This window comes from Papio anubis, chromosome 18 (genome assembly GCF_008728515.1).
Source record: "Papio anubis isolate 15944 chromosome 18, Panubis1.0, whole genome shotgun sequence".
Lineage (NCBI taxonomy): Eukaryota > Metazoa > Chordata > Mammalia > Primates > Cercopithecidae > Papio > Papio anubis.
In genome coordinates this window covers 5,274,756-5,292,427 of record NC_044993.1, presented here as the reverse complement: position 1 = coordinate 5,292,427, position 17,672 = coordinate 5,274,756, and the positions used below count along the sequence as shown (strand labels likewise).

General features: G+C 40.8%; 1 protein-coding gene across 6 annotated transcripts in view; it reads left to right on the top strand.

The window, feature by feature from the left end:
• USP10 (ubiquitin specific peptidase 10) overlaps positions 1-17,672 on the top strand; it is a 79,826-nt gene that overhangs the window by 20,068 nt on the left and 42,086 nt on the right. For all 6 annotated transcript variants that reach the window (XM_021932231.2, XM_021932236.2, XM_021932232.2 and 3 more), the window contains exon 2: positions 13,720-13,788. In XM_021932231.2, coding sequence (XP_021787923.2) covers positions 13,720-13,788 — 69 coding nt within the window. The remainder of the gene's footprint in view (positions 1-13,719; positions 13,789-17,672) is intronic.

Genomic DNA, 17,672 nt, shown 5'->3' with positions numbered 1-17,672 from the left:
ACTGTTGTCTTAGGCCTTTGTCCAGTATGGTTTATGCTGCTCCCCTGCTAGGTGAGTACCACCGCAGGTGGGTTATCTGCTTTTATGTGGAAAATAGCGTAGAGGAAGCCGATTGGGTGGAAAACATTTCTTCCAGGGGATGCAGGTCTCATAAGGGGGACTTTGAAGTCTGGAGTTAACAGTTTTCTAATAAAAGATTTCAGACCATATCCATGAACTTAAATACATAATTAAGGAGTGGAATGCAAACTATTAGGATTTGTGCTGGTAAAGCAAGCTATACTTGCATAATTTAAATCTTTGGAGGGCACGTTTCGACAGATCATTAGGTGAAGGTAAAACTGAGAAAGTAAATAGTGGACTCCTTCCTTAGCTAGCATACCTCTTTTTGCGGTCTTTTATTTTCAGCAGATAGTAATTTTGCAGCTTTTTACTTCTTCAACCAAACCTTCTAAGTAACTTTGCTTTCCATTGACAACAAAGAGGTCATTAAGGGGGGAGTTCTGTACTTAATCTTAAAACTGGAAGGAGAGGAGTCTGTTTACCAGCTGATATAAGTACTTCTCATTAGGCAGTCCTCGATTTTCTAGGATATTTGAAGAGTCTGTTGACACTGGCCAGCAAATCAGAGGAAAATCATTTCTGTAGTTAGGCTTCTTTTTTCATGGATGTCCTTTAAAACGAAGCTCTGCTGTAGCGATGTGCTTTCCTTCCTGGCAGGTGGCCTTCAGTAGCTGGCCTTTTGTTGGTCTGGTTCCAGCATATTTTATTAAGTGAAAAATCCTGTAGAACAGATGGCACTTACAAACTTCTGCCCATGTAGCATTCTGTTTAATGGAAACACTATAGATTTGCTTCATTGTTTTTGGCAGTAATTGTCTTTGTGTGGAGTTTGAGTACATGGTCCGAGAAGCTCGGCAGTAATAAAGGTTGAGCCAGGCAAGAATAATCTGAAGTGATTGAGTAATGATGGGACAGAGGCTTCCGAGTGGAGCACAGTTACATTGAAAACAGATGCAGAATAAAAAGACGATGCACAATTTTTTTTTTCTTTTTTTGAGACGGAGCCTTGCTCTGTCGCTGAGGCTGTAGTGCAGTGGCACGATCTCGGCTCACTGCAAGCTCCACCTCCCGGGTTCACGCCATTCTCCTGCCTCAACCTCAGTAGCTGGGACTACAGGGTTCTGCCACCACACTCAGCTAATTTTTTGTACTTTTTAATAGAAATGGGGTTTCACCGTGTTAGCCAGGATTGTCTCGATCTCCTGACCTCGTGATACGCCCGCCTCGGCTTCCCAAAGTGCTGGGATTACAGGCTGATGATGGCCAATTTTTGTTGTTGTTGTTGTTGTTGTTTTTTGAGAAGGAATCTCGCTCTTTTGCCCAGGCTAGAGTGCAATGGCGCAGTCTTGGCTCACTGCAACCTCCGCCTCCTGTGTTCAAGCGATTCACCTGCCTCAGCTTCCCAAGTAGCTGGGATTACAGACACATGCCACCTTGCCTGGCTAATTTGTAGTATTTTTAGTAGAGATGGAGTTTCACCGTGTTACCCAGGATGGTCTTGATCTCCTGACCTTGTGATCCTCCCACCTCGGCCTCCCAAAGTGCTGGGATTACAGGTGTGAGCCACCACGCCCAGTGATGATGCACAGTTTTTAAGGTGGTGTTGTGTAGCACAGGGAAGTCTTTGGACCAAGGAATGTGAAACTAAAAATCCCAGCGTGTGGATGCCTACAAATTGAGTGTACTGAGGAATTCTTCTGTAAATGAGAGATTAACAAATAGAGTGTACTGAGGAATTCTTCTGTAAATGAAAGATTATAGCTGTGGCCCTTGGTCTTCAAGAGCTTTGATTATGGTACTGCTTCATCTTCCTTACATAGATTGTGCATAACAATTTTTAAAAAGTCAGCCTTATTGAAGTGTAATTTAATACAATAAATGTACCCATTTTAAGTTTGCAGTTTGAGGTTTTTTGTATATTTTTTTAGGCAAGGTTGGAGTGCAGTGGTGTGATAATAGCTCACTGCAGCCTTGACCTCCCAGGTTCAAGCCATCCTCCTGCGTCAGCCCTCCCAAGTAACTTGGGACTACAGGCATGTGCCACAAAGTCTGGCTGTTTTTTTTTTTTTAAGAGATGGAGTCTCGCTCTGTTGCCAGTCTGGAGTGTAGTGGCGCGATCATGGCTCACTGCAACCTCTGACTCCCAGGTTCAAGCAGTTCTGCTGCCTCAGCCTCCCGAGTAGCTGGAACTACAGGCACACACTGCCATGCCTGGCTAATTTTTTGTGTTTTAGTAGAGACGGGGTTTCACCGTGTTGCCCAGGCTGGTCTCGAACTCTTCTCAAGTGATCCTCTCACCTTGACCTCCCAAAATGCTGGAATTACAGGCGGGAGCCATCACGCCCAGCCCAGTTTGAGTTTTGGTAGACATATACAACGAAGTAGTAACTACCACGACAATCAAGATACAGAACATTTCCATTGCCCAGAAAGTTTCTTCATGCCCCTTTTACCATGAATCCCCACCTTGTCCAAGCAACTAGTGGTCTGCTTCTGTCACTGTAGGCTAAGAAAGTTTGCCTTTTCTAGAATTATATTGATGCAAAATTACACAAACTGTACTCTTTTGTTTGGTTTCTTTCACCTGACCCAACTTTTTAAATTTAGCCATGTTGAGTGTTGATTCCAGCCTTTTCAGTACTGGGTAGTATTCCTTTATGGATGTCCCACAGTTTGCTTGTCTCTTCACTTCTTGATAGACATTTTTGTTGTTCCCACTGTTTGAATCTGCTGTTCACATTCACGTAGAAGTGTCTCTGTGGACATAGGTTTTGATTTCTTGGGGGTAAAATGTGGTAAGCGTATATTCTATTTTATAAGAAACTGCAAGGCTTTTTCAAAGCAGCCATGCCATTTTCTATCTGCACCAGCAGTGTGTGAGAACGCAACTTCTCTGTCCTCACCAATATTTGATATTGTCAGTCTTCTTTTTTTAAGACAGAGTCTCACTCCGTCGCCCAGGCTGGAGTGCAGTGGTGTGATCTTGGCTCACTGAAACCTTTGCCTCCCAGGTTTAAGCAGTTCTGCCTCAGCCTCCCGAGTAACTGGGATTACAGGGGGACTCCATCATGCCCAGCTAATTTTTGTATTTTTAGTAGAGATGGAGTTTCACCATGTTGGCCAGTCTTGAATTCCCTACCTCAAGTGGTTCATCTGCCTTGGCCTCCCAAAATACTGGGATTACAGGCGTGAGCCACTGTGCCCGGCTCAGTCATCTTAACTTTATAGTACATCAATTTAAAAGATAATTTTTTGTCTGTAGGAACATGAGTTCCTGTCATTGACAGCAAAGTGAAACTGAGTACGAATACGTGGTTCTTATTGAAATGTACCCAGAAAGACAGTTTGAGCAGAAGGGAGGGGCCAAGAAATACGGGATGCATGCCTGCTTCACACTGGACGCAGGTGGTCTTATTTGAGGGTCAAAGACGGGGGATGGGGAATAAAAGTCAATTTTAAAAGGATTGACCTGCCCCAATACCTTCTGATCACATCCAAGGGTTTTTGTGACCCTTTTTTCCCCCTTATAAACTTAAGATTATGAAAAGTGGTTTCTCTTTAGCTTGGGAAATGGATCACATGGTAGTTGTTAATGATTTTTCTCTAGGTCAAAATAGGTTTTCCTTTAAAGTGTTCTGTAAAGCTTAATTCACTTATCTTGAATACATGTTATATTTTAAAATATAAGTTTAAGTGTTATACTTTAAAAGTAAGTGTTATTTCTTGATTATATTTATTTGAAGATTATATTTGAGAATGAAAGATGTACTCCTCGCTGGAGCATCTCTGGTGATAATAAAAACATGAGAATAAAAACCATTCAGCGTGGTCAAGTTAAGACTGTCAGCCCACTGACATCTGGGAAGTCGCAATGATTGCTATGTAGTATGGAGAAGTTATTCCTTGTCCTTAGAGCTTTTTGTGTGGGTTTTTTCATCTTCCTCTTCCTGAATTCATTTGTTCAATAAAGCTGTTTTGAGCACCTCCTCTATGCCAAGTGTACTGCATTAACTTCTGGCTAGACAAAGATGGAGCTAACTCGATTCTTGTACTTAAAAGAAATCAGCTTTATGGAGGTATAGCATATGTGCAGTGAATTTCACTCATTTAAAGTGTATATTTCCATGAGTTTTAACAGGCATATATATTTGTGTAATCACCTCCATAATCAAGATACCAGTTCTGTCATTCCCCAGAATGACATTGAGCCCCCTTGCAGCCTCTTCTTTTGTTTATCCTTGGCCTCAGCAAAGATAAAACTGCTGTTACAGTTTCTTTTTTGTTGGTTTCTTCTTCCATTTCTTTTTTTCTTAAGGTCAGCACCAAGGTGATTGTAATGAATATGAAAGTAGGTAGAATCTTGAACTTGTGCTAGGGCTATCCCAGATAAAGTTGACTGAATTTACTCCCTAATTTATCTGCTCTGTTTCATACAATAGCAATTTTACACAGCAGGTTATTCAATAATGAGGGCTATCTATATTACCTTGGTGTTTAGTACTAGTTAGAGCAAAGCGAGTTAAAATTTAACGGCCTTTTTGTAATACAGTTCTATTATAGACACAGGACTGGAAAGTTGGTAAAAGTGGGTTTCTGTTAAGTGAATCATGTTTTCTAATTTGGCGATTCCATCTGAATTCAATCTAAAATTTCTGAATGAAATTTTAGCTCGGAATCTCCATGAAAACACTTAATATATAGCCAACCTGTTGAAAACCATACTTTGAAAGGTAAAATGATTACTTTTTGATAGCACTTTAATAGTAAAAATAGAATATACAGACAGGCAGAGAAGTAGACACTCAGTTGCAGTACTTTGACGTTTGAATTTCAAGGAAAGAGGTTGCCTGTGAGGGTGACTTTCTGATAGTTTGTCTGCTCTGTTCCCTTCTCAGGACCTCTCTGCCCCGAGAAAGTAAAGCAGAATTTTGCTGTAGCCCTGTTAGTGGGGGAACAAAACTTATCTTCCTCCCTCTTCCTTTGTCGGCTTCTGCCATTTGTGACACTTAGTGCAGCTTGCAGTTGGCTTGCACTGTAATAAAACTGTAAATGTCACCCTGCCCAGACCCCTGTGTGTGTTGTATTCAAAGTTTTACTCTCATAGTCTTGCATAGTTCCCGTGTGGATAGTTGATGCTCAGTGCATGTTGTTAAATCAGTGAAATTCCTGCTGTGCATTCACTATTTGATGACAGTGTCATCTCCAGATGTCCTCAGAACCACCCACACCACCTTCTGAAGTTGAAAGTACACAGTGATTGTTCAGTAGATATCAGCTAGCACCCATTACTTACTGGGCTTTGATTCCTAAAGCCTAGTAAAGAAATGAAAATTTTTCTTTTGATACAAGTACTGACCTTTCTTTAAAACTTTATTTTATTGAGATATAATTCACATGCTGTGGAATTTCTGTATTTCAGTATGCATATCAGTGGTTTTTAGTATATTCACAGAGTTGTGCAGCTCACACCGTAGTCAATTTTAGCACGTTTCATCATCCCTAAAAGAAAGCCCATGTTCATTAGCAACCCCGCCTCCTGCTCCCCCATTCTCTTCTCCTCCCAGCCCTTGGCAACCATGATCTTTCTGTGTCTGGTAATTTGCCTATTCTGGGCATTTCATATGAATGGAAGAAACAATTTATGGCTCTTTGTGTCTGGCTTTAACTTAATATAATGTTTTCAAAGTCATCCTGTTGTAGCATGCATTATTAGTCTGATGACTTTTTCTTTTTTTTTGAGATGGAGTTTTGCTCTTTACCCAGGCTGGAGTGCAAATGGCACGATTTCCACTCACTGCAACCTCTGCCTCCTGGGTTCAAGCAATTCTCCTGCCTCAGCCTCCCGAGTAGCTGAGATTAGAGGGGCCTGCCACCACGCCCAGCTAATTTTTTTTGTATTTTTAGTAGAGACAGGGTTTCACCATGTTGGCCAGTCTGTTCTCTAACTCCTGACCTCAGGTGATCCAGCTGCCTCAGCCCGCAAAGTGCTGGGATTACAGGTGTGAGCCACCGTGCTGATGACATTTTCAAACCTGTGTTTCTTAATCCTTTTTAGATCCAAGAGATCCTTTTGGAGATGGGAAGAGTTTTAGAGGTTGTCTGGTCCAACATGCCTTCATTTTATAGTTGAGATTAAGGCTTTAATCACTCAAAACAGTCCATTGCTCTTTTCATGTTTCCCCAAAATCAGCTTATTTGGATGAGGAGGAGAGAGAGAAGACTTTATACTTCTCAGCTTCTTGTGTATTTTACTGTGACCTGGTTATACCGTTTGCCCCTGTGAGGCTTAGCTGTGCATCTGAATGGGAGATTGTTCTTGGAGATTGGTCATAGTTGTCCACCTGCCTCGGAAACTGCAAAGTACAAATGCAGCAGCAAAGTATTTATGTTCTTACCTCAGGGCTGATCTCCTATTTCCATCAGTCCTTTTGAAGGCAGAGAATGTTAATGTGGAGTAACCTACATATTTATTCAAATTTCCAGAGATGAGACTTTCAGAATACTGTGCTGCAGCGCCCCCTAGTGCCATGCTGTGCTGATAGTCCCCAGTGTCTCCCGAAGCCGAAAGTGGTGTTTCCCGCAGTTCCCACAGGAGAGCTGTAGCCCGAAGGTTGTGCAAGTGAACATTAGATGTCTTTCCTCCTTCTCACCTTCCTTGGGCTGAGATGGAGGAATGTATCTTTATTTCTGAGGGCAAGGTCTTTGTTTTTCCTTTAGCGGGAACACTGGATTTTCCCACTTTGTCTAAACCTTTGCCCAGGGTTTCTAAACTCAGGCCCTCTGAGGGCCGTGGTGGCCTCCACACCCCTCCAGAAGGTAAACTGAGCCAACTCAGCCAACAGGCTGTGCTCCAGGAAGTAAGGTGTCTTTTGTTCCCATCCCTACTGTGCCATGGGCTTGCACCCCTTTTCTTGAAGTGTTTCTTGTATATTTTTTTCCCACATCCTCTTGAGAAAGGATCAGAAAGTAAAGATGTGAACAGCGAGAGTTTTGAAAGCCTGGGATGGAGGCTGGGTGGGATATGAGGGGAAATGGTGGAGGGGAATAGCTGCTAGAGCTCACAGTCTTACTTCCCCTAAAAAGGGGAAGAAATGCCTAAAGCCCTTGTAGTTTGCTCCCCCAAATCGCAGGCATTTCTGTACTGTCCCGCCCCTGGGCATTTCCTATGCAACCTCAGGACGCGGTGGTTACTGCTTTCTGGTTCCTCCTTTTGACCCCAGTGTTGTGGCTCTGGCGGGGTTGCTGAAACCTTAGGTGACTTTGCAGTCTTTCCTTAATGTATTTGGTGTAGCTGTGGGAAGGGCAGAGTTAGTTGCTGCAGTGTCACATTTTCTGTAGTGTGGCATGGCTGACAGGGCCTCCAGTTACCTGCTTTTATTTTAGTTTTATGACAGCTACCAATATGTCCTAGGCTCTGCACTTTCTTTGAAATTACAAGAAAGAATAACTTATTCCTGCTTTTTAGTCTCCCATGTGAACTGAATTGTTCTGTATTTTATATGCCTCTCTTATGGGCAAAACTAATTCATGTCATCAGTGGCATTTCCTTCTCCACTAGATTGTAAACCCTGTGAAGTCAGACACTGAGTTATTTTCATCTTTATTTTACCCAAACACCTACAATTTTTCCCGCTCATGTAACATCCTTTGAAATAAGTTAATCTTCCGGAGGAGAGAAAACACTAAACAGTCAAACATAAGGAGAGGGTAAAGGTTTTCCTCGTAACCTCACAATTTTCAGTGTTAGCTTTAAAAAAAAAACAACTCTTTATTTGGAAAGTTTCAAACTTGAAAAGTTGTGGAAAGAAAAGTAGTACAAAGAACCCCGAGCTAGTCCTTTACCCAGATCCACCTGTTGTTAAGATTAAACCCGTTTGCTTAATCATTTGTGTGTGCTCGAGTTCTCTGTCTCTGCACATACACACTCATACTGATACACAAGCTTACAGACACGCAGACGTGGGCTAACACATGCAAATATACAGACATAAAATCTTTTTCTGAACCCTTTGAGATTTGAGGGAAGATTACATACACCCTAGCCCCTTGCTCCTAAATTCTTGAATATGTATTTCCTAAGAATAGGCATATTCTCTTAAATAACCACAGTAAAACGTTACCACTTTTACAAATTTACATTGATGCAATACTTTTTTCTAACCTACTGTCCGTATTCTAATTTTGGGAGTTGACCATGTTAACGTCCTTTCTAGAATTTTCCCTTCTAGCACAGGATACAGTCTAGGGTCCGGAAATGCATTTAGTTGTCGTGTCTCTAGCTTTTTGTAGTCTGGAAGTTTCCCACAACCTTTCAGGGTATTGACTTCTTTCATCAGCATTTCTTCTCCCCTCTTTTGGTAACATTCCTCATTTTACCAAACACCTAAAATAACTTGATTGGAAATTAGGAAGGCTTTTGGAGAAGGAGATGGTGAAACCAGAACATTTTAGTAGCAATTGGCTGTCCTGAATTTCTGTGATAAACTTTTTGGTGTCACAAACATGCCTTGCTTCAACATTTAGTCAGATGTCATTTTAGTTAAATAATTGTCACTCACTGGTATTTGCTATAAATATACTGAATAAATTGCATAAATAATTGAAATATATTGAGTAAATATTTGGCCTTTTTTCCTTTTTTTTTTTCTCGCTGTCGCCCAGGCTGGCGTGATCTTGGCTTACTGCAACCTGTGCCTCTCCGGTTCAAGCGATTCCCCTGCCTCAGCCTCCCGAGTAGCTGGGACTACAAGCATGTGCCACCACGGCTGGCTAATTTTTTGTATTTTTAGTAGAGAGGGGGTTTCACCGTGTTGGTCAGGATGGTCTCGATCTCCTGATCTCGTGATCTGCCCACCTCGGCCTCCCAAAGTGCTGGGATTTACAGGCGTGAGCCACTGTGCCCGGCCTCCTTTTGTAGTTTTATCAAAGTTTTAATTTATGTCCACTCACTGGTATTTGCTATTGAATAAATATTTGGCCATTTTTCCTTTTGTAATTTTATCAGCATATCAAAAAATTAGCTTTTTTCCTCCCAATAAAGTTGTCATATTCTATTTTATAAGCAACACCTTTTTTCTTTTTTTTGAGACAGAGTCTTCCTCTGTCATTCAGGCTAGAGTAGTGGCACGATCTTGGCTCATTGCAACCTCCGCCTTCCAGGTTCACGTAATTCTTCTGCGTCAGCCTCCCAAGTAGCTGGGATTACAGGCACCCGCCACCATGCCCGGCTAATTTTTGTATTTTTAGTAGAGGGGGGGTTTCACCATTTTGGCTAGGCTGGTCTTGAACTCCTCAAGTCAAGTGATCTGCTCGCCTCGGCTTCCGGAAGTGATGAGATTACAAGCGTGAGCCCCCGTGTCTGGCCAAGCAACACTTTGTCTTCTGGAATAGTGTTGACAATAAATGCTGCTTCCATTGTACGGCTTTGACTGATGCATAAGATTTTGTTAAATAAGAAAATGTCTTAACCTTCACATATATATGGATTATTTTATCATTCATAATCCGTGTTTGAATGGTTACCATGCCAGCTTACTTTGCTTAGAAAGAAATATTTATCATTTTTCAAAATGTGCATTGCAATTCTAAGAAATTCCGTTTTATTCTTAGGATTCCCCTAGCTTGTAATATCAATGACTTGTCTTTTACTGACATTTGATAGTTCACTCCCCAAATAGGGGATTCCTTTATGTGTAGTTATTGGGTTGTATCAGAATTCCTGCTTGAGTATAAGTTATATATGTATTGGCACATAGGAAAAAGATACATGTTGTTTATCTGCTATGAGCATATGGGGAATACTCATTGTACAGGAGATGGAAATTCTAACCAAGGTTCCCCGGGATGCTGAAGGCCTTGCAGAGATGCTCTTAAACCCGTGGCACGGACTTCTTAGCAAGTTCCTTTGTTCTTTCAGTTACCAAATCGAAAGGACAGGTTTTCAATATTGGTGTAGTGTAACTGCTCACTTTTAAGAGCTCATGCATTTAAGGATTAAAATATGATTCACGTGTATTTTGATGGAGTCGTTTATTGAGCTGTGTGAGCCAGTGTTAAGGAAATCAAGCTGGAGTTCAGAACAGCTGTGGCTAGCCATTTGTCAGGTGTTAAATGATAGTTTAGGGTTGCATCATTGGTAGTCAGCAGTTACTTGCGGTGTAGTTTTTAGGTGACACATTTTCATCAAGTCCTAACCTGTTGTCAATGAGATCTTGAAACTAACATGCTTATGAAATTATGTCTGTGCAAAATGGGTGTGTTTGAAGAGTTGTAAGGTGCTGCTGTTTGTGTTTACTTTTTATGATTAATGTTTTGAATAAAGTATACAGTTCAAAAAAAAAAAAACCTCCAAAAGACATGCTAGGAAATCCCCTCCGCTCCTGTCTGCATCCACTCAGCGCTCCTGCCCCGGAGGTGAAGGGTCACATTTCTTCTTGTTGATCTTTCCAGTGTCTCTTTATGCAGACACAAATATCTATATTATTAACAAACACAAATATGTTATTAATAGCAATACAAATAAATATTCTATTTTCCTACCTTTTTTACACTGAGAGTGTTTTCTTCTTTTAATAGTATTTTGAAAATCTCTCGGTGTCTATACCTAAAGTTCTTCCTCATTTTCCCCCAGTTAATTTCGTAATTAGGTTGAAGGTACATATCTGTGGAGAAATTATTGACATGAAGTTATAATAAAAACACACTTAAAATCTATAACAAATTTTCTCAGATACTTTAAAAATAAAGACTTAAGTAAAACTAATATATTTGAAAATAATAGGAGAAAAAAAATTCACTGAACCATTTCTGAGCATTCCAGCTCATGTCTTAAGGGCGTTTGCCGCTGACTCATGCTGAAGCCGCTTGGTGTCTGCATTTGAAACAGGAAGTGTGTGTTAGTGGCTTGGAATCCTGTTTTCTCCTCCTCTCCTCCTTTGCTGCCAAGATTTTTATCAATTCATTTGGATTTTTAGTTTTCTTACTGGATTGACCAGATCTAAAGACTTTAGACTGTATATGAACTCAAATAAGAAAATGTCCTTAGAAGTATGATTTGAATAAACATGAAATGTTTATTATTTTCCATTGTCTAGGAAGAAAACCTTCCTAAAGAAAATACCTAATAATCCTGCAGAACATTTTGATTTCTTATCCTTAGGTATCTTCCGCACATTCTGAAGTAAAAAACCTTTCTTATTAGTCATAAGATAAAATGGATAACTTTTAAGATAGCATTTCTACTTTTTTTTTTTTTTTGAGGCAGAGTTTCTGTCGCCAGGCTGGAGTGCAGTGGCTCGATCTCAGCTCGCTGCAACCTACACCTCCTGGGTTCAGGTGATTCTCCTGCCTCAGCCTCCTGAGTAGCTGGGATTACAGGCTCACGCCACCATGCCTGGCTAATTTTTTGTATTTTTGGTGGAGACAGGGTTTCACCATGTTAGCCAGGACAGTCTTGAACTCCTGACCTCACCATCCACCTGCCTCGGCCTCCCAAAGTTCTGGGATTACAGGCGTGAGCCACCGCGCCTGGCCTCTACTTTTTTTGTTTTTTAACTGCTCCTTGCAGAGCAGGACTACTCCCCATAGGCAATGTGCACTGAGTAGCCTCGTTTCTACTATTGATATTAAACAAAACAGCATGATTCTAGTTTATTTATTCTTAATATTTGCATTAAACTTCACAGCTGCCATATGTTTCTTGGATTTTACTTCTATTTCTCGAATTCATTTTCTGGAATTCTTAAGCAGTTTTCTTCCCTCCCCACAAGAAAAAGGTGTATGTTAAAGAAAATGTTCTTTCTCTTTTGCACTTGAAAAGTAATTTCTAGAATTCTATGAAAAAATACTTGGGCATTCTAGGAGCAAAATCCTTTTTTCTCGGAACTTTCAAAATGTTGCCCCATTGCCTTATATAGATAGCCTTGTTAATTTTGCTATTAAGACATTCTGTCGAGTTTTTTAATTTAGTGATTTAAAATTAGTAATCTAATTTCCGTGAATACTTTCATGATCTCTGATAGCTCCTTTTTTTTTGTGATCGTCTGTGCTAATTTTTTCTGCTTCCTTTTAGCCTATAGAATTTTCCCTTCCATTGCTTTGAGGGTTTCTTAGTGAGATTCATATCGTCTTTTCCCAGTGTTGGTGACGAGAAGAAGGTGTAACCTTTCAGTGACAGTATTTCAGAAGATAATTTCTGAACCATTTTGAGGCTCTGTTTATTTTCACTACTACCATCAGTAATTTCTTTGTAGACTTTTGCAAGTATGTGTAAATATTATATGAAAATTTTTTTGTTCTTAATGTATATTTATAGTTTTGGTAGATGTTGTCAAAGAGCTCTCCAGAAATGTTTCCCCTGTGCATTCTTACGAGTAGGGTATTGCATTTAGTGGCCATTTATTCACATTTACAATAATAATGAGTGTTACTCATTTATGTAATATTTAGTTACTGGTTATTTTTGAATCACTTGGCTTGTAAATTTCCCTGCAAGTTACTAGACTGTTTAGTTCCATTAGAACAGAGGAACCACACTCTGCTTACCATTTTTATACCCAATACTGATAATACGTGGGCATTTAGTAGGTTCTAAATAATTATTGATTAAATGAATGAATCAGTGCTTCTCCATTGTGGAAATCTAGTCATGCTAAATCTTCTCAGTGACTTCTTTTTTTTTTTTTTGAGATGCGAGTCTGGCTCTGTCGCCCAGGCTGGAGTGCGGTGGCACGATCTCAGCTCACTGCAACCTCCGCCTTCCGAGTTCAAGCGATTCTCCTTTCTCAGCCTCTGGAGCAGCAGGGACTACAGGTGCATGCCACCATGCCCGGCTAATTTTTGTATTTTTAGTAAAGATGGGAGTTTCACCATGTTGACCAGGCTGGTCTCGAATTCCTGACCCTAAGTGATTCGCCTATGTCAGCCTCCCGGAGTGCTGGGATTACAGGCGTGAGCTCCTGCGCCAGGCCTCAGTGATTTGTTTCTTGGAGCTCCATGGAGAATATGAACTGGTAGGCACTTGCCAGACTCACATCCATGCAGTTTAACCACTTCGTTTTCCAGAAAGTCACATTCTGAATTCTGTGACATCAGGGCTTGCAACAAGGGCTTTGTCTGTCTGATAATACGTGTATCTGTGTGTCCTGTGGAAATGCATTTTTAAACTAAAAAGTTATATAGATATTTTTAAAGATCATTAATCAGGATCATTAACATTTTCCTTTTTTGGATTTCCTTGTCTTCCCATTTGAACCACGTTTTCTGCTTTTCTTTAGTATGTTTGGCAGAGAAAACGGAAATGGAGGTAGTGGCATGAGTCAGCAGAAAGGTAAATGGAACAACTGGCAGTGTTTGTGAACCAATAAAACTCTCCTGCAAGCAGGACTCGACAAGTTTGGCATACAAAATTGACTTGTTTCAAAATAAGCTTTATCAGTTTCATAGTGTTCTTGGACAATTTGTAGGAAAGGTTCAGAAGTATTTCTTTCATATAAATAACCTAGAACTCTTGAGTTGCAGATCCTCTGTTTAATTGAGAAAGGATCTTGGGGGTTATGGCCCAAATATTGCATAGGATTGTTAAAATATGTAGCATTTTTTCTGAAAGTATATAATTTGTATATTTTATGTGATCAGTGACTCTCTTGTTTTTTTCAGTATATTTTTGGAGATTTTAGCCCTGATGAATTCAATCAGTTCTTTGTGACTCCTCGATCTTCAGTTGAGGTAAGACAAAACTGTGTTTCAGTGAGTACATGGGTAGATACAATTAATAGTTATGTTTCTATTTTAATTTTTTAAATAAAGAATTCCAATGTAGAGAAAAATATGGAGACTAATATGAGAAATGCCTCAACCTACCAGCTAGATTTGGCTGACATTTGATTTGGCATTTTGCTGTATTTACTTTATTAGAGTTTGAAAAGCAAATAAAGCATGACAGATGCAATTGAAGCCTCCTTTGGACGTCTCTCCCATCACTCCCCGGAAGTAACTACTCTGCTGAAGTTGGGAAATATTGGTCCTGACTGGTTTTCACCTTTTATCATATACGTGTATATCACCATAATCAATTGTAGTGTTTTATGTGCTTTAAAATGTTACATAAATGGTATACTGTGTTCATCATTTTGTCGTTTATTTTAAGCTAACGTTGTATTCTTTATGCTGCGAAATGTGTTCTTGTTCTTTGATTTGCGTTGCTCAGTACCACTTATTGAACACACCGCAATTTGCTTACGTATTTTCCTGTCGAGGGCCATTTAGGTCTCTAGTTCAGTCGTTAAAGATATTGCAGTCAATGTATTTTACCATGTCTCCTTGTGCCCCTCTGTGGGCTCCTCCGGGACATAGACCTGGGAATGGAATTACTGGGTTTGTGGACTGAGCCTCTTTAGTTTTACTAGAGACTGCTAGTTTGCTATCTAGGATTTTAACAGTCTGCATTCCTATCATCAGTGCATGGGAGTTTTCTTGTTCGTATTAAAAAAAAAAAATCTTGCTAACTCGTGGTGTTGGTATATTTAAAATTTTTGTGAATCTGATGTGTAGTAAATGGATTCTCATTGTTTTAATCTACATCTCCCAGATTACAGACAGCTGGGCACTATTTCATTATCTTCACATGTCTACTGGCAATATGGATGTCCTCTTCTGTGAATTACTTGATTTTATATCCCTTGTCCATATTTTTAAATCAAGTAGCTTGTCTTTTTCTTACTGATTTTAGGATTAATCTTTGGTTTTACAAGCGTCTGTTCCTAACATGAGGGCTTTAAGCTTCACATGTTAGGCACCTTTTTGGGGTTGGATTTTTTTGTTTTGTTTTGTTTTGGTTTTTTTGCTGGATAAGAGGAGTACACTTTTAACTTTAATGTCAACTGAATTGATTTTTTTCCCTTATAGTTTGTGGATTTTTAGTTTTAAAAATATCTTTAGGAAATTCTTCCCATCCTTGAGATAATGAAGACATTTGTCTGTTTTCTTCGAAAAGTTTTCAGGTTTTGTTTTCACGCTTCAGTGAGTATCGAGCACTGAACTCTGCATACATGTGAGGTGGCATCGAACTCCCTGTCCCTGTGGCCCTGGCAGGTGCCTCCGCACCATTCAATGGGAACTCAGCGCTTAGCTGTCCCGTCAGCCCTGTTGGGCAGCGCATCTCCCCTGGTTCCCAGTGTGCCGTTCTGTGGGCCTGTTGCTTATCTCTATATAAACACCACACGTTTTATTTTATTTTTTTATTTCTATTTTTTTTCTTTCTTTCGAGACAGGGTCTCACTCTGCCCAGGCTGGAGTGCAGAGTGCAGTGGTGCAATCACAATTCACTGCAGCCTTGACCCCCGCCCTGCCTCAGGGGGGTCCTCACACTTCGGTCCCTGAGTAGCTAGGACTACAGGTGTGTGCCACCAGGCACGGGTCATTTGTGTGTGTGTGTGTGGTTTTTTTTTTTAGTAAGGGGGTTTCGCATTTTTTCCCACATCACACTGATGTAACCATACATTTTAGTTGCTACTGGTTTTCTCAAGTGTGTGTGCATGTGGATGGGTGTGTGTCTCTTTGCAAGTGAGTAGACAAAACTTGAGTTTTCATGGGATAGGAGAGTGAAAAGTGCACCGTATTTCAGGTCTGAAGGCCTGGGGTCGCTTCAGCTCTGCCACTTCCACAGGCTCGGAGGGCTTGGGCACGTTCTTTCCTTTCAGGCCTCCCATTTTTTCCTCTCTCTTTTGTTTTTTAAATTGAAAAAATGCAGAATGCTTATTCACGTCACGGAAATGTTGGGAAATCAGCTAATGTATGGTCCGATAGCTAGTGAGTAACAGATGGTAGTAGAAATGGATGAAAAGGGCACAGATGGTCAGTTATGCCAAACCTTTTATTCGCAGTAGACATGACTGTGTCTCATGAAAATGAGTTCGAGCTTCAGAACTCGGAGTGTGTCTGGGCTTATCTGGACTCTTCTGTTTTTCTTATTTTTGAGCATACGGTGAAATTTGGAGGGGTATGAAAAGAGTTTATCAAAATCACAGTAACCTGAGAAAGGGAAATGCAGACTAACATAATTGGATTGAGTTACTTTTCCCAATCTTCAGGAGTCTGAATTGTAATAGCACATAATTACACAGGAACTCGCTTTCCTGGGGCGGCATGTGGTTAGGCCTGTGGGTGTGTGAGTGGCGAGGGCGTGTCAGTTGGGCCTGTGGGTGTGTGAGTGGCGAGGGCGTGTCACTTGAACCTGTGGGTTTGTGAGTGGCAAGGGTGTGTCACTTGGATCTGTGGGTGTGTGAGTGGTGAGGGCGTGTCACTTGTGCCTGTGGGTGTGTGAGTGGCCAGGGCATGTCACTTCCACAGCACAGTTTGGCCTTTTGTCTCTCAGGTAACATAATTGCTGCTCAGACATGCAGTGTTACTACCATGTGGCCATGGCATAAGTTACAATCTAGCCGAATTCTTCATATGCTTTTTCTCGGCTATTAGGAGCTTGATCAAACATTGTTTTCTGTACGTGGGGCCATGAATTGAAAAACCAAATTAAGAAATGTGGGGTGTTAAAATCAAAGTGCGTTCTCCCTTCCTGCAGAAGCGCCACTCCTGCCCACAGAGGGCTGCTTTGTCTTTTAGTTTGCTTGCTTGGCAGCTTGCCACCGACAAGATAAGGTAGCTAGTAATTCAGTGGGATCAGGAGAAGCAAATTCAGGTGAAAGGTAGCTGGTATCTTTTCTAGAGCTGGGCTCCAGTGATTTAGAAATGGTTTTCTCCAGTGGAAAAAATGCAGTCAACTTATTTAATAAGCATATTTAAACCTCAGTCATAATCCTGTTAGTTATGTTCAGAAAGAGGACATGCTCACCGTTCTTTACGGTTTCCAGAATCTCAGTTTTGGAAGTAGCACACACCCCAACCATGGCTGAGTAAATAAGCTCCCGATGACGTAGTGTTGGCAGTGGGCAGTGTGTGTGGTGTGGGCGTGTGTAGAGAGTAGAGACAGTTCTTAATTTGGTGTCTTAATGGGATTTTAAAGGAGGGCTTTGTGGTTCAGGAGAGTCTTTGGGACGGAAAGCAGAACACACAGGTAGCCCCAGAGGGAGGCTTCAGAACATGACCTTCCTAGCCACAGGCCCAAGTATCCTTTTCACAAGGCTGCAGCGCTGTTTTCAGACCGCGTGTTAAGATGACTATTCATAGATTTCAGACTGTGTTAACATAACTCTTCATAGATGACAGTTTTTCCCCTTGCTCGTTTTGCATTTGTGTAGGGAATTTTATGTCTTTGCTTTGATTTTTGAACTTTGTATTCTTACAAATAGTTACATAGTTAACGAATGAACTTCGAACCATCCTTGCACTTTTCTTCTGTTGTGTATTTAGATATCCAGTTACCACAGACTAAGGGCATCTGATGTGTGAGGGAGGTTTGTTGAAAGAAAGGTGCTTTGTGCCTGTAGAGTAAAACACACACATTTCTACAGTGCCACAACCCACCTGGCATTCCTGCAGGTGCACTTTTTTATCAGCTTAGCAAATCAAAGTAAGTGTGTTGAGCACGCTTACGGAAGGTGGCAGTGTCATCCGGAGTTTGATGGTGGTCATCTCACCAGATCCCTGCAGTGCCT